The following is a 26,963-nucleotide window of genomic DNA, read 5'->3' as shown; positions in this document are numbered from 1 at the left end:
AATGGTTTTTATACACTTCATTAGATTTCCAAATTTTTTAATAGATAAAAGCTTTAATTTTTTTTACAATCAACATGTAAGCTAATTTTATGAGAAAAAACTCGATAATCATGAAGTGAAGCGCCTATCCTGTGGCAATTTGATGATACTTATAATGTGATTTAAAAGAATTAAAAAAATATTATTTATTCAATAATTTATTAAAACTATTGTTTAATAAATTAGTGTGCAATAATTAATGACTTTACAGTTAAAATTTATCAATCGTTTTCAGAAAAACAACACTAAAATCTATTTAAAAATAATAATAGTGGACAAAAAATTAAATTGATTTTATAGTTGATACAAATGAGGCTTAAGGACATTTTAAATTGTCTATAAATCATAATTCGAAATTGAAATGTTTTTTAAAATTTTATTTATCGATCTGTAAAAATTAAAAAAATATTGGTGCACCAATGAATGAAAAAAATATCCATTGTATATTATAATAATAATACCTAAATAAAAAATTGAATTAAACCGATCCGGCGTATTGGATCTTTGGAACATAAAAATCTCTAAGGTCGAGTTGCTAATTAAAATAAAATTTAATTTTGACTCATTAGTTTACTATTGATTGATTGGTGAAATATTTAGTGATTGTTCGTGTAACCTTCAATAAGGGTAGGTTTTGTATGTTATTTTATAGTTTTAATGAAAAATGTATTTAGTTCAGAACCACGTAACTGTGAATGTGTAACAAGCACATTAATTACGGCACGTGTAGAAATAAATAAAACACAATAGAATTTAATACTTACAACGAAGAGTGTTACAAAAATCAAATAAACTACTGTCATTGTTATAAGCTTATAAGCATAGGAGTACGAAGTTTTCGAAGATTGACACGATGGTGTATGTGAATTCAACATTTGGTTTTTAAAGTAATTCGAAAATAAACTACTAATTTTTTTTAGATACTCAAAAAGTTGCAGACTCGTAGTCATTCTTGTACAATAAGATTTTAAATTACCATTAGTACCTGCTACCTATTTATACTATTGTGTTCATATTACCTACGCAGTGTTTCAGTAATATTATACTCATAACCGTGATCAATTTCGAATAGTTCATTTTAATCAATTTCGTTTACTGGCAATGTTGGTACTTATTACTCATATTGTATTTTATTACTGTTTGCGCGGGAATTTCGAAAACGGAAATCGGCATGCGCTTCGTAACCGTGTGTTTGGTTCGTACGGATAAATAATGTAGACACAATGAGTCCGTGGATCAGCCGAAAAGCAAAGAAAAAAAAAATAACAAATGGGAAAAAAAAAAAAAAAAACGAAAACTAGTAAATTGTATTCCTATGGTTCGAGCGTTTTTCGGTTATGTCAAAAAAATATAATATAAATGTATTATATAGGCGCTATTATGCGGCAACGGCGTGGCTGCTATGTGCGCCGATGGCGGTTTATACAAGTGTTACTGGCATCGTCGGTTTATACAAGTGCATTTAAAAATGGGGCATTGTTGTCATCTCGTTTGTCAACCTTTGTTTTCCACCATATTTTGTTTGTCTGTCTCTGTCACACGCCGTAGCGTTTTATCGTTACTGTTTTACTGTATAGTTTCACTCTACTATGCTTTATACACCGCACGATGAACGAGCCCTTTACAATATTATTATTTATTTTGTTTTCATTTCAGTTAAACGGTTCCGCATGTGTGCGCGATATGGTATAATACTACATCGCGTATTATTCATCAAATTATTATGTCTAATTAGAATATATTTTGGGAGTTATGTGATCATACGCGTTGAAAAAATAAATAAAACCTCACAATGCATAAAATATAAATAATTATTTTCGTATCAATAAAATTTATCTCATTTGGGTATAATATTTATGGTCTAAATGAGTGTTGGTTTCGCTATCAAACTGTCATAAAAATTAATCATCTTTTTTTTTTTTTAATTAGATAATTGTCAACTAACTATAACATTATAATGTACCTAATTTGTCAAAATTAATTTACATAAAATGATAATATGTACAGTGTACATTGTACACATATTATAATATTATATATATTTCATTATATTATTAGTAACATCAGATTAAAATGACCTACTTTTTCCTTATAGGTTTTTTCGTGCGTCTCTTGTACATACAATATAATTTACCTTTAAATCAAGTAATACAGTACTAACTGTAATATATTATAATATTATAATCATTAAATAATACATTTGTAGTTGAATTTTTTAACAATTAATTATATAACTGTAAAATACGATTTCAAAATAATTCAATAATCAAAATTAAATTAAATCAAATTTATTTTAATCATTATCATATATTTCATAGTAGCAGATCTTAAAATTTTTGTATGAAAAATATTATGGAGTTTTGTAAATTAACAAAATATTTTATTTTTAATCGTTAAATTAAATTATTTTTTTCAAATTACCTCACTTTAAGATAATCGTTGCTAAAAATACATTTTGAAATTGTTATTTAAAACGTATATATTAATAGACTTGTTCATTAATTTGATTATTTCCATTACTAATTCCTATGAAATGCGATTTAAAATGTTAATGGAATAAAATAATAGATGTATCAATAATTAAACTAAGTGTTATTTTTATCTCGTGGCTTTACAAAAAAAAAAAAAAATTTACGCTATTTAACAGATAAAAGTTCTGAATTAATTTAACTTTACATTATTATTATTACTCGTATAGTATTATAGTGTTGATTGGTTTTTAGATTTAAGATTATTCCTATTTTAAGTAAAAATGTAGGTATCTATCTAATGGTTTTTAATATTGTTACCTATATTTTATAACTGTATAATTAGTTGCACGGGTACTACCTTTATGTTAGATAATTAGATTTGTATTTTTGTAATGAGATACTTAAAATAATTGTTTATGATAAAGGTTTATTCAATACTAATTTCTAATATGAAACCATGTTTGGGATTTTGTCTGCACTATTCCATTTACGGATTTTTCATTATGCGTTTGTCATAGTTGATTGATGATTATGCACATTAACTTACTTTTTAAGTTTTATGTCACCTGAAAATAATTTGTTAATGTAACTATACATACTATTCCTACAGACTGTCTAAATACTGATTTATTTTTAAGATTGCTTGTGTTATGCATTTACACATATTACACAATAATATAAAATTTTCTACTGTAATTTAAATAATTTTTTTTTTTTTTTGGGAGATTAAAAATGGATTTTTAATGCATTTCCCTATCACATAATTTTGGTAATAATATTCAAATTCTAACTTTTTAGTAATCTAATCACCGATGTCATTGATAAAATATAGTTTAACACGTGTTATTATAATGTATAGAATTATAAACACATATCTTTTAAATTAATTTTTACTTGTTACTTTTCGAATTTTTAAGGACATAAAATTTAGATACTTATCCGTGTCTATTTTTTTTATGTACTACGACACACTTTGTACACTACGAAATTGCAAACAATGCAAACGTGTACTACAAAAAATAAAAATGTACACCAACCTTCATAGTACTATGATTATCTGCAACCATACGTCGCACGTAAGAAATACATTTTTTTGTAAAATGTGCACTACGGAAAATCAGAAAAAATAGCTACTGGTACTTATTAAACTTAAGGTTGGTTTTGTAGCATTGGACCTGGGATGATATGTAGGTAGGTATATATAGGTACAAAATATATTAAAAACACTAACAACACTTGTACTAATTAACTAAATATTTCAGTAACAGCGTTTTAAAGATTAGGTTAACAGGTTAAGTACAATTAAGATGCAATGACAATTGACGTACTTAGATTTAAAATAAAGTAAACTTTATGTGTAATCCAGACAAACGACAAACTATACATACATTTTAGTTATGATAATACGTAATAAATATTTAATAGTAATTTAGTATAGTTAAAATGGTTACAATGCAGTATTTAATAACTTAACTTTAATATTCAGTTATTAATGTTCAGTACTAGTGTATAAATTATTTTATAAATAAACGTATTTTTATGTGTATTATACTGAGCATATTTTTTTTATAACATTATACCATTAAGATGTGTTTGTAAAAAATGTATAGTATGTTGTATACGTAAATATATATATATATAGATGGAAAAAGAAATAATTAAAAAAACGAAAAAAAACTAAAAATGATAAAAATGACACTATTTTAATAATTTCCAAAACAATTATAAACCAACAATGAAAAAAAAATTGTAATAATATGTTCAAAAGAAAATAATCATCTATGTACTCACCGATTGATTTAAATAAAACATTAGTGTTATAATAAGTTTTTATTTGACATTATTGTGTTATAAATTTATAATTAATGAAATAAACCGTTTTTACAGTGTATTTAGATTAAATTTTCCTTACAGTTTCTAAACTTATAGCGAATATTTTTTAAAATATGATTATGGAAAACTTATGGAAAAAACATAATTCTTAAGAAAACAATTATTTGTTAATAAATCAGTACATAATAAATATTTTAAGCGATTTAGCGCCGTGTTTGGCCGCGTATAGATTGGCTCTTATACAATAGTGAATGAATGTTATAAATAGTAAAAAAAAATAAGGAGCGTAATAAAGTCATTGTTTTTTTTTCTTTTGAAAAAACTTAAACAATAGTTGTACAATAAACATAAACAAATTAAATTAAAATTAAAATAGGATTTATTTAATTTGTTAAGAATTAAAAGCCGATTACTTTCTTATGGGCAGTTTTCAATCTGAGTCCGACTGTTCTTCATCTACAAAATCCATAGACTTTGAACTGGAACTAAATAAAAAATTAAATTTATTAGATCAGTGTGTTATATACACATAAAAAGTTTTATCATTTTACCAAAAAAAAAAATTTAATTTTCAAAAAAACCTTATTGAATCACATTATAAAATAAATACATTTTATTTATAGACAAACTGTATAAAAATAAATAAATTGAATATTTTTATTTTTCCTATACTGAATTATACTATTATACTACTATTATTTAAAAATCATTTTAACGTACCTTGGTGTTATTGTGGATAATCGATTGCTGGCAGGTAAATTCGCTCTCTTTTTTGTTTCTTCTTCTAATGAAGAAAGGGACATGCAGAAAGTTGATCCAATCTCTTTGAGTTGCTTAATCCCAAAATGAAAACCCTAGAAATAATTATAATATTTTATTTTAAGTTATTGCTTATTATTGCTTATTAGTTTTTAGTGTTATTACTTATTAATTACGAATCATAACTAATGATATATTATCTGATATCGTCATAACTTATGATTAGGGCCTGCATGAAAACTGCTTAAAAAATAACCAACAATGCCCTAAACTATGCTTTTCCAATACAATAATGACCTTAAAAAATAACCCAATTTTTTTCAATAGGAGCTAGTGAAGAGTGAAACCATGATTTAACTTTTGGTATTTTTTGGTATCCAACTTAACTTATAATACAAAAACAAAATAACGACCTAACCTAATTTTTTAAGTATTTGTTACATAAAATGAATTATGTACTTGGAATGCATTATCCTAGACCTAGTATATCCAAAAAAAATAATGCTTTTTGCATTGAAATCTAGATCCTACTTATAACAACAAATTTAATATAATTACAATGTATTCAGTATACAATCGAAAATATAATATATTACTTTGTATTGTCCTTCGTCACAACCACAATAACTTGTCTCCAAAGTATAACTTCTTTTTACGCCATAGCTTCTCCAAACTGTTATTCTTGCAGTGGTTTCACGATTTCTTTCTACTTTATAACTACACTGTGATAACGAGAACGATGGACAACAGTTTTGCATCACTATCGGCAACACCTGAGAAATACATATTAAGTATGTATGGTAAATTGTCTACACACAATTTTATAAAATACTATTTAAGCAAACAATATTTAAATGTTATTCATAATATTTTAAATTTATTATAATATAAAATTAATTTATATTCACAGTTGTTATAATTATTTTAATTAAATAAAATAGGTTATATTATAATGCAATACACAATTTATATCGAAACATTTTATCTTATTGAATGGAATAATTCATTACAAAAAATTTCTATAACATGAATTGTAAAATTGATTAAAATTATTTTCAATATTATGAATCTATTGATTATATAATCATTTAAACTTTAAAATATTGTTCTAAGTATTTTTCGCAGTTTTATAAACAATTATTACAATACAACGTAGTGAATATTTTTTAGATATTTATTAAAATGAGAGTGGTTATTGGTTTTTAAATGGTTTCATGATATACTAAGAAATTTATATTACATATTGTGTATCTCCGTAGATAGGAAATTAAACATAGATTCCTCACGGAAAATAACCGGAGAAATTTAGACTTGCACTTATTTTTAAAAAAATATTCTGAGTTATATTTTGATGCGCTAAACATAGTTTTTTATGCCTATACAACAATTATATATTATAGTTTTTTAATTTAAATTAAACCTGTTTCCGTAATGGCTAACTTTTATATTAAATTAATTTTTTTCTGTATACAGGGAATATTATTTTTTAAATACAATAAATTGTATACAAATGAATTAGTTAATTATTATAATAACTGACCATGAAATCCGTTTCATTTTCATACTTAGACAAGTCCATTCTTGACCAACTTTTTTTTGCCGAGCACCCATAAAAAAAACAATTTTTAGTGTTTGAATGACCATGGAAATCACAATACACATAAGGAACCTTTTTAATCACGTGGGCCATGTATTCCAAAATCCCCTATAACATTAAAAATATTAGTTAATTTATGAAAATAATTCAACTATAAAATTAATTTTACTGTTAAATTATATATTATATTGTATATAAATGTATTATGTAATTATTAAATTAGTTGAGAGGTTATAATAATTAGATAATATCAGATAAGGTGTTAAAAATAGTGTTAACTTATGTGTCTTACAATTGTTTATAACTTTACACACGTAAATTATATTTATCATTGAATTAAAAGATTAGAATCTTTTTTTTGTAATAATTCAGTTGAAATGTAGCAAGTAACTGTAAATATTATTAAAATCAATATTTTACTAAGTTTTATTTGATAGGTTGTAAGTAACGTAACTTATTAAGTTTTAATACCTATTAATAAGAGTTATATATATTATTAACAAAGTATATAAATCATAACAAAAAGAACCGAAAGGTTACTTATTTTAAATATAAAAGGCATGAATAATAGCTAAAAATTTTATTAATAGATAAATTTAGTATAATATTTTTGATACTTATATATAATATATTTTTCTGATTTACACTAAGCAGTTCAATTCGATAATATTATTTAAGTTTTAAATGTTTTAATCTGTCCATTGTATGAATATAACAATCTAATAACATCTTATAAAGTTACATGAAATTTTTTTTAAATAATTCAATTATGCTGTATTAAATCGCATTTTTATTATTCTCAGTTCAATTGTTATTCAATAATTAATCAATAATCATTCAATAATTAAATATAATAATCTAATAAAAAAAGAGTCTTGTAACTTTATTGCGAATTATAAACTGTAACATTTACCAATAATTCATTGTTATATGTTATAAGATTATTATCTTTTTAATGCAAACATTATAACATCGATAAAAAAAAAAATTAAAAAAAGATTAATTGATTCTTTTTTGTCATTCCGTTAATATAACTTCTAAATAGTATGTGTTTACATAAGACTTTATTGGAAATCGATTGTATCTTAGACAATTCTATTGTTAATAATAAATTGCTATCAGTTTTTGTGTAAGCTGTATGTGTACTTATACTTTTGACAGTCGACAGATTAAAGATTAAAATTGAATTGAATTTGTATTATTATGCTACATTGCCTTTATTTACCCGAGCATGAAATATTTCTGGATGCAGTTTTGGGTCAGGCGAACTCCATTTTCTGTTCAAGTCTTCGTTAGTTAAACCGCACCGGTGGCTAAAACAGATAATCCACAATATCTATATTTTAATCTCATTTTATTTTGAAAGACACTATTGTATGTTTTTATATATTTTCATATAAATGGCGCCAACGATTTATCGATACAATCGCATTAAGGGATTCGCGTCATTTTGGCGCCACTTATACAGACGGACCTTTTCGCTACGGGAAGCCTACAAAGATATGAAAATCGCAAACTAGTGGATTAAAAATTGGGTGGTATTGTTAAATTTCGGAACGCGCGTTAAAACGATAATATAGTATAATATAATATTGAATGACATGATATATTAAGTCGGAATGCCTCGTCTGCAATGTGTTCCAATGAGAATTCAATATTGCACAATGGTGTCCAGTCAGAATATCTTTTACCACAATATACTACAATATTGCGTGTCTTATCGTTAATTCAAATACGCAGTGACATAATATTATTATGTAGGCACTAACACATTCGTGGTCCCCGTCGAAAATGGATTCGGAATACAATAGTAGTAGTACCTACGGCTATGCTGACATAAATACAGCATCCCTACAGAGGTTTAATAATACCGGCCAGATCTTTCAGTTCGCGAATTTCGTATGTTTAGGCTTTACGTGGCGCAAAGGTTATTTGTACGATTGTACGAATAAGGCACATAAGTGGCGCAAACTAAAACGTCCATTATTGTTCACAAAAACATCACGAATTCACGAGTATCTGCGTGTACTGTATAGTGTACAGACTGTGATATAACCTATAATATTTGCCGACGACCGCACGATGAACGTTTTTTACTCGAAGACTTTTTTTTTAATCAATGAACGGTCGTAGATTTTTTTTTTCATCATTATTTTTCTTATGTTACTGTGATGCGAGTGTTCAATTAGCACGAACAACACATTTATTACGAATAAAAGGAGACTGCGCATAAATCCGTTCACCGAACATTTTTTTATTAGAGGATTTACGTTAATGACGTCTAATTCGATTCCATACAATATGCGAGCACATACACGTACGCAAGTCGCACAGTAACATTTAAAACGAGATGGAAAACAATGCGGGAATTTTAATAATAACATCACCGCACTTCTAGAAGAGTCCAACGTGTTCGGATATAATAGTGTGTTAACGCGTCGAAGAATCTCCAATACACGACCGTGGGAATTTTATGTAATATTCTCGCCGCCACGACGGCGTTGGGTTTTTTATATTTTATTATTTTCTTTTATTTTTTTATTTTTTCTTTTAACCGTTGCACGTTGTTCGCGCGCGCCAAACGGCCGCTGGGTGTTTACGTACATTAATTTGTAGGTGCCCATCTGCATTATACGGCCGTCCGTATTATAGACTATATATAGACGACGCTCCGAGATCTCGGACGTAATTCAATGCCCCGCGCGGTTTATAAGATACGTTTGCGGATGATAATAACACGACATATGCTATACATAGCGGCACATACAACGCATTACAATATTATAATGGTTTGCGAATTACTGCTGGCCGATCGTCCGGTCACAGTATTATACCTATACGAGGTGTTGGCACATAATACGCGCCCAAACAATAACGCTGTTTAGAGGACGACGCATCACGCGTTATTAATACCATCACGGGGTACAAACCGGCTGCAAACGCGTTAACGATCGAAATCATCGGTAGAAAACGACCGGGTCGTGGCCGTCCTCGGGCTAGTAGATATTTAATTACACGATGGAAATATTGGAAGTGCTGTATTATTATTATTATTTTATCATTTTTCTCGCGACGGTATAAACGTTATAATACGTTATTGTTGTATAACAGGTATAGAGTGGGTGTTATACACATCACTCGTCATCGCTCACGGGTCGTCATTGCGGCGTGTATTATTTCATACACAATAATATATTGATCTGTCCGTTGACCAAGGGCCAATAATGTGGCGGTGCCCGTGGTCTGGAATATTAAATTATGTCCGTGTCGACCGGTACGGGGAAATCTTAACGACCTCCCGTGGGGGTTCCTCGAGTTCCATCATGACTCATGGCTCACCGCGGTGGTGTTGTTGTTATTACCGTCGTCGATTTGTTACGGGCACGGAAAGCTCTGAATGCACAATCATTGTCGAAGGGTATTTTTGTTTTTAATATCGTCACTATAATCACACGATAGACCCGGTGAATACGTCTATACGTATAATGTATGCGTATGATTTATTATGAACCAATGGCCGGCCCTCGGGAATCGCAGGTGCGCAGTCAAAGTGCCTTGAACTCCCATAATATATCGCGTGGTTCCCGAGTAATAATGCTAATATTAAATAGCCGATCTGACGTCATAATAATAACGAAAAAATTGCTGCACATTTTTCACACACAGCGAATAACAATCAAAATAACGAAGAAACGCCGTTACCGTTGCAGTCGCTTTATTCTGAAATAATAATAACGATGATTATACAGACAACAGAATATCATTAAACAAAATATTTATAAGACGCACTCGTACGTGGACAAATACGTCGGGCTGATTATTGTTTTCCGCTTATATTATTTAAGTATATATTATGTGGGTACATATTTGAAATTCAAATGCATTTATTTTGCATCGGTACGGTTAACGATATAATATACGTATACAACATGCATAATTATTGTATATATTAATTACACGTATAATATAAGTACATTGCTCTTAACTTTGTGTTGTAGAAAACAGAAGATATCTCAGACCTTAGTCGACGTCTATGGATCGTTATTTAGGGATGGTAATATTGTCGTGTTTAACTAAACCGAAAATCAGGTTATTGTGAGAAATCAATAAATCTACAGTCACAAATATCGATTAGTCACACTATAGCTGTTGACAACTTGATGTAAGTGAATCTTTCTTCGTTGTCGAGAGTACTTTTAGTTGTAAATATATATAAGGAGTACCTGATTGACAGCGTCTAGTCAAAAGTCTTTTAGGGAGCACTGATCACGATGTAGTTACAAAGTAGTTACATAATTTGTATTATAATATTATATTGCGAGTACATTAAATAGCTATTCTATATCCAATAATAATATTGTTCATTTGTCAAGTTAAACATTTTTAATAACTAATGAGTTATTATGTTCTGTAATACACTATACTACTATACAGATGATTTTGAATTAATTATATTCATTAAATTCGTGTGGTACGGTTATGCGTGCGTACATACATACATACTATTATACAATTAACATCTTGTTTGTTATTGAGTTGGGATTACACATCATATATTTTTTCGGTTGAGTGTGAACTGTTAGACACATATTATTATTGTAATTGTTTCATTTCCAAAGGAAAGATAGTATACCACATATAGTATATAAATGTGTACACCTACGCCGACGCATTTCCATTGTTCTCGACGAATAAAATTGTAAGCGCATTTTAAACAGTCCGCTACAATAGGCTTGTACGCGACCAAGGAGACGGAGTGCGTTTCCGGTAATCATTCATATCCTTAAGCACACACACACACACACACACACACACACACACGTGTGCACACACAAACGCCGGACGTCGTAGTCGTTGGTCCAGTGTTTCTCAAAACAGCCACTATAAATACGATATGACCGGGGAGGTGCAAAATATATTTTAAAAGAAACGTCCGGAAAACAATGCGAACCCAACTCCCCCTTTCGGCACTCGAAACCGGGCTGTTTCCGGTGAACAGAATTTCGCGACCGCCGTCTGCTGTGGGACGCTGAAAGACACAGCCGTCAACCGCCCGCCCGTGTCCGACTAATTGCTTATTCATCGAATGCTCCGCGGAGTGTAATAACTCGCGCGCTGCAACCCGGCGGTGACGCTACGAGGCGCGTTTGTATTATTAATGTAATAATTTATAATAATTATATTTCCATTCCGGAGTCGTGTGCGTTATTTTTTTTTTATAAGATACCCAATTCACGTCCGCCAGCGAAGATTTATCCCCGGCGTTCGACGAGTACGCTAAGAGAGTTTGAACAACCCCAAGGTTATATTATGTACAATGTAACAAGAATGGAAAAAAAAAATCCTTATACGATTATTATTATATTATTATAGGTATTCATAGCCATGGTGGACAACTCGTGATTTGACTTATTTCAATAGATAAATACCTTTATACGGTGGGAAGACAATATACAATGCATATCATAATATGTACAAAAATGCATATTACTCGCCTATGTTATGTAAATATTAACTTGAGACACACACGTTTTGATCCTACAATGACGAGTGATTTAAAAATGCTAAACAAGTGTACATGTTATAGTCAACCCGTCGGGCGGACTTCCGTTGTACACACCAAATCAGACGTGAAAATTATAAAAAAAAAATAAACCCAAGATCAAATATCGAAGGGTAGTCTAGACATCGTGAATTAATGAAATTTAAATACATAATATTATAAACTTCCTACCTACATGAATATTAACTTACTATTTTTACTATTCGTTAGAAGAATACACAATAACTTATATATAGTACTGAAGTGTACTCAATCATTTTTAATTTAAAAATTGCATTTTATGTCTTAAAGAACCAAATTGTACAAATCATCGAAGGACTTTTATGGCTATGTTCCCAGAAAAAAAAATATATACGGCTGATTCTTTAATCAATCTTACTCAAATCTCAGCTTAGACTATTTTTTATATATAATTATTACCATTTAATTCAAATTTAATTCATCAATTACATTTTTATTTAATGTACATGTACCCCAAAACCTATAACTATATTTCATTTTTATATTGTGTTTGAATCTAACGACACTTCTATATGTAACAGTGAAAAGGTTTCAATCTTCTATTTCAAAGGATGTTTTTGGTAGAAAATTAGAACTATGAAGGGATTGATAGATATTTACTCTACAAATCAGAATATTAGTAAAATTGGCATTCTGTTTTAAATATGAAATAGACAAATAAAATTTTAAAAATGTGGATTTTTGTAAATTAAAAACATTTAAAAAATTACTTATGTATATAATATGTCATGTATAACTTAAAATATATTTGATTATATTATATTATACCTAACTTATAAAGTAATGTATTTTTTTTTAATTATCTATTTTATTTTAAATGAATAACCATCAATACTCAACTTTTATTTAAATTATGTGTGGCTTAGATACTATAATTAATTTTAAAGCTAAATATTAACTATTGAAAAGAGGGATATTAAAGTGTGACTGTACTATTTATACCCGTTTTGTATTACATAGTTTTTGTAGGTTTGAGGTTCTACCCATACAATTATATTATTTTCATAGGTTAAGTAACAATACTAATTATGTTTATTAGATTTTTAGTGATAAGCTAAATAAGCTATTAGCTTTATTATAATATGTTCTTTATTTTTTATGTCTGATATCTCGTTTTGGAGCAGACAAGCGTAAACAATTCTTATTCAGTCTTCTTCTTTTAAGGAGATTTATATAGGTTTATTAGAGGAATAATAAGTGAAGATGATTGAAATATCCACTAAATATGTATATTATCATCTTATAAATAATATGATATAATTTGCAGCAAATTAGCAAAAACAGTTTTTCACTTTTTAAACTACTTATAGACATTTGAAAATTTCGACTTTTTTTTTGTATGTTGATAATTATTTTTGTAAGTCAAACACCTTGACAAATCAATAAAAGTTAGTTGTTTTTAATTCGCTTTTTTATTTTTTATATGTGTTCAGAGTTCAAATTTTGGAGAAATTTGATAAAATCACGAACATTTGCAAAATTTTTTTGTAATTAAAAATTCATAAAATTTATATTTTTAATTTTTAAAGCTTGAAAATGTAGCACAAAATTCTTCATAAGTTATTCTTACAATAATTTAAAAAAAAAATATTCAGCATAGAACACAGCACTACATTATTTTTTTATGAGCTTTTGAAGTTAAGATGTTGAGGAAATATTAATATTATATATTATTACTATACCAATTCCAACGACCAACGTTAACACATTCAAATTCAATATATAGTAAAATATTAGTATAATGTATAGTTAATATATTTATATTGAAATACATTATTTGTAGAGAAATTATTTATAATATTATGTAAAATTACTATAAAATCGCATTACTGAGGACACAATAAACGAGATGGATCATGGATGGAATAACGCGAGGCACACGTATGCTAAAACACGAATGGCGCAGTGTTCAATATTTTAACGAGTCATATGACGTTAAAACGGAAACAAACAACGGATTTTAATTTATAATTTAATATATTTTTCGCACTTATATTATATTCGCTCGTTAGCGTTTCCGTTATATTATAGTAATATAAACCAGCCCATATACGCAATACAAATTAAAAGTATAGAGTCATCGATCGATAAGTACATGCTGTACATGTATAATCAACTATAGCACTCAATACGCACCTGCTACAGCACCGTTAAGGTGATGGTTATTTTTTCAGGCAGGTATAATGGCATAATAGTAAACAATAATCGGTGATAATTATTAAAATGAGACCCGGTTGTAGTCACAGTCGAGGCGGGTAGGATCTAGTGGTTAGGTCGAGTCCAACTCCCTCTACACAACTTTAGATGGATTTTTTTACAGTCTGATTAGATAATTTAGAAAGAAAATTGTCTAAGGTTATTTTGTGTGTTGCGGTTAATATTTTGAAGGTGTATTATTTAACCAATCGTGCAATAAAAAATAAGTTCTTCTAAAGGACCGGGCTGCGCTATTAATTTTTTTTTTTTTGATAAGGCCCTGTAATTTCATTTTTTGCTGGATTACCATTATGAATTATGATATTGTAGCTCAATATAGTATTTGTATGTTGGTATTTATTGTTTATGTCTATAGACACAGTTATAACTGTAAAAATATCACACATCGGAACCGAAGACGATGCATAAGCAAAACATATAATTTATGAAATTATTAAAATATTAGGCATTTCCTGATATAGTTGCAGACTGCCATTGTACCTATATGACTGTGACTCAATGGTATACATATGAAATCAAACAAGAATTACTAATCTTATTCATCTCAATTAACGTCTCTCTCTCTCTCTCACACACACACACACACACACACACACACACACACACACATATATATACATGTATAAGAATTATAAGAAATTTTAAGTTTGAAGTCTCATTATAAATATAATAATTACGTTTTAAATTATGGCTAAAATTCGCCGTGATGCTATCCGAAATATTCGAAATAATTCAGGGACATGACAGTTTCTAACACTAAAACCATCTATTGAGTACGCACTCGTGATCTGTCTATACCGCACATACCTACCTACCTACCTACCTACCTACTTACCTAGCTACTTGACGACTTTTTGCGTTCGGCTGTGGCTTCTAGATATCGTCTCGCGGACCGTTAAACACACGGTAAATAAACCTATTATCACCTATAATAATAGTTATTATTGCTTACATTTGTTTATTACTGATTACGTTTTCGGTCGTGCTCGTCGTACGGGCGCCGGGAGGCGCTCGTGAGAATCAGAAAAGCGCAGAACGAGAAGCTGACGGCGTGGTGGAATGGGTAGGGAAGAGCGAAAAAAAATCGCTGGACACGAAATACGTCGAAAAGGTCGCCGAACCGGCGGTGGATGGCCGCTCGTGGACACACACGAGGCAATATAATATTAGGTATATACCTGGACACACACACACACACGTATACAAGTAAATATAATACATCTTATATATACATATAGAAGAGTAATTTATACCCGCACGATGATGTAACGCGACGATGCTAATTACCCGGCTATATGTGTTCGTGTGTGTATAGAACAATGCACACTTATCTCTCTCTAAGAACTGTACGCGCACATAGGTGTATAGTATATAGTATATACGCTCCAGTACACAAGTGTATGTGTAATATACGTGCGTGCGCGCGTGTGTGTGCGTGCGTGTACAATATGCGTGCACACGCGTTCGGCGAGCATCGCAGCCATAGGGACGGTTATCCAAACACGCGCATACATATTAGTATATTACAGAAACTCGTTGAAAAAAAAATGTAAGTACACACAACTGCACACATTTTTATAATACGCGGGGTGCAATGGAAAAAATAAACAAATAAATACCGGCTCGTTGTAAGCTGAGCGTGTGGTTTTTATTATCATCATTTTTTTTTTCAAGCGTTTTCCCATGAGATAGGGTTTGCATAATATGTGCACATCGTAGCTAGAGTAATATATTATATGCATAAATAATGCGATTGATGAATATCGTAACCTTTGAAGCATGACTTATTTCGTGTTAATAAACGGATATAATTAATATATTAATAATGACGCTACTCAAAAAATGAAAAATCCTCAATATTTCTTTGAAATATTACATGATTGTTTTTTATTTGAAGCTGTACTAAGATAAAATAATTTAACGTTATTTAAATTCATTTATTTATATGGGAGGCAGTATTTACGCTTCATGTTGATATTCAGTGAAACTCCCCATCCACTGCTAATAAATGCATAAATTAATTTAATTTATAAATATTGATTTAAATATTTACTTAAAATGTAATTAGAAATAAATTTAATTTGGTTTGAAATTTGAATCAGCCTATAATATACTACCTGACACTAGTATTTATTACCAGGCAATGGTATATTTTTGTTTGATTTTTATAATATTATACCTTAGTAAATGTTCATAATGGATGTAACAATAATAAAATGTCGACTAAATGTAGATTGTCATAATAATTTATACTAATATTAATAATTTGACGTGCTTTACATTTATTTTACCTGTAATTAAAAATTTTACTTATTACAACGATTATTGATTGCATCGTTTGTTATTTTAATAATGATTTACAATGTTAGGAGATAAAAAATCGTATATAAACATAAAAACTAATTAAATATTATTACACTATGTCTGATTTAGTTGTTACAATGTGAATAACAATGGTTTTAACAAATTGAATCTCTACACACAACTGGTGCTCGTTTCATTCCCAGTTTAATTTTTCCATAAACATAAAGTAAGCATTTGTTCACCTCGCATATACAATATAATTATATAACTTATATATTATACGAATGGACTGAAATATAACGTTTCCCATGTCACGTTTAAGTAACTCTTGGCTATAATTATTACGGAAAACATTCAATGAATATTGATGTTTGACAGTAATTGTTCAAAGAAAAAAAAACTACCGAAACCAATGACGACGAAACGACTCGTGTGGCTTTGGCTAAACCAATAATGAAATAAGAGGACAATATTATTATGACCAAGGTATTTCATATTTTAAAAAAAGGGGTGTACGTTGCTTTAACTGTATACACAAAAATAGTTAAATTCCGTAAAACTAATAAAAAAAACTAGATCGTAAAACGTTTACTGGAAGTAAAAACAATTCCTTTTTAAAAACCAAAGTATTAATAAAATATGATATTGATCGGTTAAAATAAATAAATATCGACTAATACATAATATATACATATATATATATATGATTAATGTCTTACAAAAATTGGAATAGCAGCAGTTAACGCGAAAACAAATATTGAGACCATGTGATATCATGAAATGTCTTTTTTTTAACAGTCAATGATTTTCGAAAATTGTCTTCAAGGAAATTTCACTTGTAATACTGCAAGTAGAGTACCTATGTAGTACACGAGGAGAGATGAATAATCGATTATAATCATTCGTATATCGGGAACGATATCCAAACGTGTAGAACACCAAACCAAATACACGAAGGCACCACTGTGATTAAAAAAAAAAAATAATCTGGTATATTCAGTTGAACGGTGTGGTGACTTTGACGATGGTCATCGTGGACGGAGTAATAAATAACATTTTTTGAACCGTCTGACCATTATAAATTATAATATAATACAATACGAAAAGAATAGAGAACCCTTAAATCAGACGCGATGACCCCGTGTAGAGTGAAGTATAGCGCCCCCCTCGAGGTTTACCGCCCACGCAGAACACGGCGTCGGGTGTAAGGCACAAGGCAATAGTTTTCTTTATTTTTTTTCACCCGACTATTATGATATTATGAGTATATAGGTACGTGCACTCGTATGTCATGAGAGGGTTTGGCTGGAACGAACAATAGGCGAGACCATCATCATCACACAGGGCTGTGCCGCGCGGCGTCAGTTTGGGGGCATTGCGCTTCTTCCACACATACGCACACACGCACACACACACACACACACACACATACAATACACAAAAACTCACAACCGACTTAAGTTCACGCGGGGTGTGAGGAGGGGGTAACGTCCACACTCGCACGCGGGCCAGTCTTCAAACGCAGTTAACCGTCGCACACGATCGTATAAACACACACGCGCACACTTCTGCCGGACCACACCACTCACGGACGACGACCGTGAATAACATAATATTTATTGTATTACACGCTCCAGTGTTCGCCCACCCGCACAAACGTAATACTGCCATTGCGCACGAACTCGTCCCAGAGGAGCTAAATAATAATATTATTAAATTATAATATTATTGTCGACCGGCAGAATACGAATACAATATTAAACAGTAGCTGTTTTGACGATATAGACATACGACTGCAAATCGTCATGATCACCGCCGGTTCAACACGGGTCGCTTTGACCGTGGTCACAGTATTCGCATGGTTTGCGGCAGGTCAGTATATCAGTATATTATTATACATAATTATTGTTTTAATTATTGTACTATGCTAATGTATGTTGGACGTTTATTGATAAGTAAAATATTTGTTGTATTGAACGTGAATCTCCGGTAACCGATTTCGGAGCTACATTTGAACTATATTGGTGTATTCTCGTATAATATCGATTTTATAATCGTATTATAATCGGTTGATATAGTATAATTGGTTTAAAGGTAGGCCTATTATAAACCTATAATTAGTATTACGGAAATATGTCTATAGCATATGCGTAAATATGGTTAAAAACAGGTGGGTAGGGGGGGCGGTTGGGAAGTTTGAAGGTAAGGCTGAGCCCTTATAATTCCGCAAAATTTACGATTAGGGTATAAATGTGTAATATTCTCAGAGATGTCTCACTAAGTAGCTTTAATTTTTTCCAGCTTTTGTATGGCAGAAAGTTTACCTTATTCAATCGTTTAGAATGTATAACTTATTATTATATCTATATGCTGTGCGGAGATCGGGAGATATGAGTTTTTTTTTAAATTATAGATAATATGTATGTTAGTTTTAACAATGTCAATTTTAAGTGTCGTATAAATATATGATTATAATTATGTACCTAGTACTTTGATTATACAACGAGCTTTGGGAAAATATTAATTTTCTGAGTAATAATATTAAATTGATAAATACATTTATTTATTTTTTATTATTATCCACTTTCAAGTTTAAACTTGTGCTGAAGACTTTAATGGTGGGCATTTTTTAATTTTCCAGTTATTACATTCAAAATTAAATCCAGTTTATAACCTTTTCATTACTTAAAATTAAAGATATACAATGATAAGAAAGAATACTATCTATTAACTTATAATTTTATAGTTAAGTAGAAGATTTGTCTAATTTTAAATATTTTATAGCATATTGTTGGTACGTGGATGTTTTGTAAACACCATAAACAAAATATATAATTTAGTGAAAATTCTTCATTATTTTATTTCGTTTTAAACCACTAACGTTTTAAATACTTACACAATATAACCTAGCTGAAGGTTACGTTCAAAAATCTAAAAAAAATAATGCTACACTGTTCCACAGAACTTCCTGTTTAGTGTTTACACGAAAATATATATATCTAAATCTTCTTGAAAACGGAAGCCACACGAATACACGATATGTTAGGTTGTACAGAGTGCACTAAAAGTATACGTTGTTTTTGAAATTTATATTCATGTACATATTATTGATAATGTTCTATAAAAAACCTGACGAATGACAAATGTCAATGAATATGCATTTGTTTATAATAATTAATATTCTACAATCATAGATTTTAATAAAAAAAAAATTCGTGTGACTATAAGATAGAATATAGTTGGTTAATTTTATGTTCCCTTTGTAAACATACCGACAGTTGTTAAGCCGTTAGGGTCATTTTAACATCATTATGACGTATATTATGCAGAAACAAAAAACCACATCCTATGTAGACATGTAATGTATAACGACGGGGTATGAAGAAAAGTCAAAGAAGCGAATCGTATGTGATGGGTGACTAATTTTTTGTTACTTTTATTATTATTTTTAATGTATGTACGTGGTACCGTCGTTAAAAATTAATTTACATCCAGCAATAGTTATAACAAAAATAATAATAATGTTTTAATTAAATAATAGCATCAGCTTCGTATAATGTGCAGTGGAAAACGCTAGGTACTGAAAACAATGCTGTGAGGGCTCGTGACCTTCGAAGAATATAACGTTTAGAACCATTACAATTGTTTGTATCTATCATAGCCTCAGCACAAAAGAATATCTTCAAAATATTTATTATTTTGAAAATTTCGTAGGCATATGCATAAGGAAATATTAATGTTCCCAAATTATTTTAAAGGTCTGTTCGAAATATACGACAGTATTCAAAATATGTCGTATTATAAAAATTAGAAATATTACAGTAATTATAATATGATCATCATCAATGAAGGGTTATATATTTCTGAGAATATTAGAAGACTTTAATATCAAAATGAATGAAAAGATAATTAACTAAATCGGGTTTAAGTTTTAAGATTATTTGTATTCGATTATAAATACAATAGCCACAAGGCTATTTTTTTAAATAACAATTTTTCATCTCGTCCAGTTGTCTGTCATATTATAATCATGTATTTTTAAAAGAATGCTCATATAAAAAAAAAAAAAAACAAATTAAAATGTAGTATAATGATTCAGTTTGGTCTGAATGAAATAATAAATGATATACATACATGATATACCTGTTGGGCAGGCTTTTTAAAATTTAATACTGCGACAGGTATAATAAAACAATAATACAATAATACAATTGTATTGTATTCATTTTATTTTTATTATTGATGATACAAGTATATTGTATTTAAGACCCTGTGGTTGAAGTAAACAGCATATCCTTAGGATATATGCGGTGGAATTCTATCAACCCTTTTATCGATTACATAATCATATCTATTATTATCATAATTAAATAGCAAATTATGATTCCTTTGTGGATGTTCCTTTTCGTCTAATTTTATTTATAACGATAAGTGCTGATCAAAGTATTGAAAATTGAAATTTTTCAAAATATTGTAATTTATTGAAAGTGATATTTTTAATATTTAGATAGAATATTAATATGTATCTATTTTTCACTCACTCTTGGTTGCAGTAATAACACCTTTGTTTCTAGTTTTTGTATATAATATCAAGTATTGAAGTATTATAAAAAGATGTATATGGTTATTAATGTTTTGCAGTCACGTTTTAATTATTACTAAAAATGACGTACATAAAAGTATATTATGTAAATACTCTTTTCAGCCTTTATTATAATGAAATTAAAAAAATCTCTAAAGTAATATTAATCAATATAAATAGTAATGTTTTGATTTCTCATACAATACGTAACACCTAAAATTTATACAACGACTTCAAAATAATAAAAATCATAATAACAATTTCGAAGAATCAGCATAATAAATATATGAACTTAAAACGGTTTAAGATGTAATACTGTGAGAATAAAAATATTTCCCGAATAATGTATTACTTAAACTATAAATCAAATTTATTATTGACTATTAACGTATATTTCATAATAACATATGACATTTTTCTAAACGTTTTTTTACATTTTATTTTTAAACCATAAAGCCAATTAATTTATAGTTTAATTTAACATTTTTATACATTTATAAAATATTATTAACAGTTTAAAAAATGTAAAGTGTTTAAGTTAAAAATAAGTTTATTAAATTAACATTGAAGATAGGTATAACTTATAAGACAGAAAAATGTATTCACATACATTATACATATTTTTTATTTTTTACAATTTCAGCCTTACCTATTAAATATTATTAGCGATTTGAACGAAAAGAATATTAAGGCTTGCCAATGCAAGTAATAAATTATTTTATGTGAGGGACCGACCAACAGTCTGGAGAAGTTTTTATTTTGCAGATGTAAAAAAAATTAATTTTTCTAACACCAAGTTGTGCGTAATACTTTTTGAATGCTAGTCTGAAGAAGACAAAACGCGATTTGCCCTTCAGAAGGATTAATAGTCGGACATTGTTCAAGGACACACGGGGACGGCAAGCAATTACAGACAGAACAAAAACAAATAAAAAACACGATAAGCCATTAGTTAAAAACAAAACCACATCGGGTGTCAAAAATATGAATCTTTACATTTTCATAATTGTAAAGCAGACAAAACTTGATATTTATATTTAAATTAATTATTAATTATATATTTTCTCGATTGAATACAATTATTTATAAAAATTAAAAACCGAATGATTTGGATGAAAAAATTAAGATTAGGGAATAAAAATAAACAATATGTTTATTTTTAAAAATGTCGTAAAATCCTGAAAATATTATATTTATTTTATATTTTTTTATTGTATTTTATTAGGTATCAAATTAAACAATGAGATTATATTAAATTAAATAGAAATTTACCAAATTCTATAAATATATAACATTCATCTTCAAATTATATAATTTGAAATGACCTCACATTTTCATTAGCTATTATTATTAAATTAGTTAGTAAAAATACCTATTATAGTATTATACTAAACTGTAGAATAGATACATAATATAACAATAATACTATTATAGGTATACGTAGTCAAAAAATATGAACAACAATTCTACTTTTTATTAATTGTTTTTAGTAATTTATTTTATGTTTAGGTCAAAGGATTACAACAATACAGTTGGATGGCACTCAGTACTACATCAGTAGGATGAATCCATATTCAGCGGAATTAAACTATTTTTTGGCATATGAATATTGCAGATCAATTGGATTGCAATTGGCTTCATTTGAAACGTTGGAAAAAACAAACTCAATATCGGATTTCTTAAGAAATGCTGGTAAGAATAACAATTTTTACTAACCCAAGATTATTGAGAAACACTATAATAATTTAGGTCGGTATAAAAGTAAATAACCGAGTAAATGCGCTATGTAAATAAATACCAGACTTCTGTAAACAAATGACATACATAGCTGTGTTCCGACAATTATGTAAACATGCGATTCTAAAACTGAAATTTAAGTTTATGGATTTTAAACACTAATAAATATCAAAAACAAAATTGTAATAATAAAATTATTGAAAATGATAAAAAGAAATTTTAAATTGCTTTACTTTATTTTAATTTATAAAAATGTATTTGATTTACATTTATTGAAAATACACTTGGAGGTTATGATGAATAGTTATATAAACAGACGGTTTGAAACTTTTTTGAGAAAACCATTGAACATTTTTAACTATATATTAAATTCAGTTTATTGAACAGAAATGTTGGTTTAGAATAAGGAATATCGACATTTAATATAAGTAGATACAGTATTGCTCAGTGTATGAAATTCTTTTACTTTTGTGTTCTTTTTCGTGGTATATTATAATTTTTAAGTTTTCACTCGTGTTTATAATATTATCCAAGTGTATTATATACTTATATAAAATACAAATAGATTTTAATTTGGAGAAATTTATTTGAAAAAATATGTGATGTGTATAGAAATGTATTTTACTGTGGTGAAAATTTAATTAATAGAAAAATAATATTCCTACATTAATAACTACGTAATATTATAATGTAATATAAAACTAAATACACTGTATCGCAAACCGTTCAAACATGAATCATAAATGAAAATTCAATTTCTCTCGGTACCGAATGAAACTCTATGGCAAACAAAAAACAATGACAATTGCGTGTGAAAAATAAATGAAAGAACCGTCAAAATATAGAAACTGTCCAGTAAATTAGTAAAAAAGGTCTTTTTGTTGTTATTGTTTTAAGGTTACAACAAATTCGACTATTGGACATCTGGAAACCGCTTAGGCACTGACATGCTTATCTGGATGTCAACGGGTCTACCGTTCAACACAACTTTCAACCAAATGAAACGGCCCAACCCGGACAATAACGGTCTGGATAATGAAGACTTGAAAATGAACGCTAGGCCGGAACTGCCCATAGCTAGGAAAAAGAGGTGTGATTTCATGGCTATGTGAAATTAATACTTACGACCAATATAACAATACACAAATAAATAACAACCGTTATGCGCTTTTCAGGGGTGAAAGTGGTTCCAGAGATGGATGTGTAGCGATTAAAGCGCCTAACATGGACTGGGTGACGGCCGACTGTACAGACCTGAAGGATTTCATTTGCGAGCAGACCAGGTGTTATTATTACAACTACGGGTCGATTCCGGTGTCCTCCAGCCAGGGGTAAGCTACAGGTGAGAATTATTAGTCGAGACTTGGTCAAAATGTACTTCTAATATACGTGTATAAATCCTCGAAAAAATTCGAAATCGATATCGCACTTATATAACGTAATATTTAATACTTTTTACTTTTTACTTTTTAGTATTTTTTTTTTCTAAATAATATTTACGTGTATAACATGTAGCCATGTAGGTATAATAGGTACACGTACACATAAAAGTAATATAATATTTTATGTATAGCAAATTCGTTTATGATTTTTGTTTTGGAAATGAAATATTATTTTATACAGTTATTGAATTTTATGTTTTTCATTTTATGAATTCAAGAATGACCTCAATACCATCTTGTGACAGGCTTGTATACTCATAAATATATAACTTTAATTATAAGAACTGTCATAATATCCGGAAATATTATTTTTTTCAAACAAGTTTTGTTACTATGTTACTTTATTTTTTCATAATAAAATGTATATTGAATAAAATAAAACTGTCTTATTTTAGTTTTAGAAAAAAACAATATTTTTAAAGGCAAGAAATAAAATACCTACTTTGATAATTTGAATATTTTGTCTTATGTAAGGTCTCCATATAATATTTAAATTCCTATTTAATATGTGAATATTCATATTTTTTTATTTTATTCATACACAAAAGTTAGTTACGTATATTGATACTAATTGAATATGTATAAATTAAAAAAGACATAAAATCTGTAAAAAAATAAAATTCTAAACATATTGCCTTTTATTTTCACATTATAATAAATTTTACGACCATAGTATATTTTTTTTACAACGATAAAGTGCGTATTGATTACCAATATATTCTTTTAAAGCCACACGAACCGCAAAAACAAGCATTCTGTACAGTAAATAACTGATTCTAATTTCAGAGGAGCACGTATAAATTTCCAATTATAAAATGCGACGATAATATAATATATGCTATATTAGACTTTTGGATCATCTAATTTATCGGAATTTATTTTGATATTTCAATTTATCTCAGATCCGGACCACATACGATTATAATTCGTCGCCACTGATATTCGATATTCGTTTTTGTATACCACAGTATAGTCAGGAATTAACATCTGTAAAATTGTTGACGTAAAACCGTACATTTACCTATACTCGTTTAGGTGCTCAAAAAGTGTCCATTACAATGTTGTGTATATTTATTTTTCAGTTTTGGTTATAAACAAAAAGCTACAGCATTCCCAATTCATTCAAACTTATCTTTGGAGGAAAACACTACCACTCCGACAACTACTACCACCACCACTACTACCATCAATCCCAGTAATCCCACCACTACAACCACTACTCCTGCCACCACTACTACCACCACACCAGTATCGCCCAATATTATGCTTACGACCTCAGACGTTGCGGCCGCAGAGGGCTACGTGATTACCGACATCCGCCGGAAGTCGGAAGTCGACAATGAAAACGACAACGAAGCTCCTAGGGCGGCGGAACCGGAACCCGAACTGACGGTCTCGACGACATCCGGTCCGTTGGTCGACGATTTGTTGTCCGCGAGTACCATCGAACCACTGCAAAGTGGATATCAAGAGTCGCAGACTGACGAACAACAGTCGACCAGCGAACCACGAACGGATGAACGGCCGTCGACCGACGAACGAGCGGACAGTCAGTATTTTACCACTGAACTTCCGACACTCATTCAGATGCACAATCAACAACAGTACGAACAACAGGAACACGACCAACAGTTGCACAGGCATCATCAACGTAACGAGGTGAAACAACGCGGGAAACAAGAAATAGATCGTCGAGATCAACAACAGCACAACGACGCGTATGCTTTCGAATCGTTGGAAAAGGCTTTTGCCACCGCGGTGCCGCACAAGATTCGATCTACCAAGGATTTGGAACAACCGAAAGACGACGCTGCAGCTACCGGTGATCTACAGTTACCGTGGTCGTGGGCCAAAGACATCATGTTACAGAAACCAGTGTTGAAAAAGTCATCACAAGAAGTCGCTTAATTTCATATCAATCGTCGAGTTCTACGTTTAAAATATTATATTTGTTTAAAGAAAAAAAATTTTTTTAAATAGTATAATTACGTATGACATTTGGAAATCAAAAATCATCCATAAAACTAAACTTCGTACAAACGTTGCTCTCTTCCGCGTTTCTCCCTACACGTCATTATTATTTGTAGTGAGTTACCTACATTACAATATTATGCAATTTAATTTAGTCATGTATAATTACAAAAAAATCTGTTCTCAGCGCTTAATTCCGTGGAGTAATGGTGGTACATTTAATTTCATGTGATTACCTATATATATTCTTTTAATTTTATTTAGAAAAGTAATGAAAATAATGAACAAATCATATCGGTATAATATAAAAGAATATAATAAGTAGACAGACCGATTCTGTTTATTGTTTGTACTTATTATATTCTTTTGTGTCTATCGATTATTATTTTATTTTGTATATATTAATTTTTATAGATTCTCTCTTAGA

General features: G+C 29.3%; 2 protein-coding genes across 3 annotated transcripts in view; one reads left to right on the top strand and one right to left on the bottom strand.

Annotated features, from left to right (window-relative positions):
* Positions 1–4,342: 4,342 nt before the first annotated feature.
* Positions 4,343–26,963, bottom strand: part of LOC113555288 (cytosolic carboxypeptidase 1-like) — a 43,327-nt gene continuing 20,706 nt past the window's right edge. The window contains exons 20-24 of the mRNA XM_026959709.1: positions 7,925–8,012; positions 6,643–6,807; positions 5,699–5,875; positions 5,064–5,197; positions 4,343–4,828 (exon numbers count right to left, since the gene is read on the bottom strand). Coding sequence (XP_026815510.1) covers positions 4,774–4,828; positions 5,064–5,197; positions 5,699–5,875; positions 6,643–6,807; positions 7,925–8,012 — 619 coding nt within the window. The 3' untranslated portion in view covers positions 4,343–4,773. The remainder of the gene's footprint in view (positions 4,829–5,063; positions 5,198–5,698; positions 5,876–6,642; positions 6,808–7,924; positions 8,013–26,963) is intronic.
* Positions 18,324–26,730, top strand: LOC113555289 (C-type lectin 37Da). 2 transcript variants are annotated; one of them, XM_026959710.1, is made up of 5 exons: positions 18,324–18,676; positions 22,896–23,078; positions 24,021–24,213; positions 24,299–24,454; positions 25,648–26,730. In XM_026959710.1, the coding sequence occupies exons 1-5, from the start codon at positions 18,610–18,612 to the stop codon at positions 26,471–26,473; spliced, it is 1,425 nt and encodes a 474-aa protein (XP_026815511.1). In that variant the 5' UTR covers positions 18,324–18,609; the 3' UTR covers positions 26,474–26,730. The 2 variants fall into 2 exon arrangements, with proteins under 2 accessions (XP_026815511.1, XP_026815513.1); XM_026959712.1 differs by having other exon boundaries at positions 24,299–24,465; positions 25,648–25,784.

This window comes from Rhopalosiphum maidis, chromosome 2, assembly GCF_003676215.2.
Source record: "Rhopalosiphum maidis isolate BTI-1 chromosome 2, ASM367621v3, whole genome shotgun sequence".
NCBI lineage: Eukaryota > Metazoa > Arthropoda > Insecta > Hemiptera > Aphididae > Rhopalosiphum > Rhopalosiphum maidis.
The sequence above is the reverse complement of the archived record's forward strand: the minus strand, read 5'-3'. Positions and strand labels throughout refer to the sequence as shown.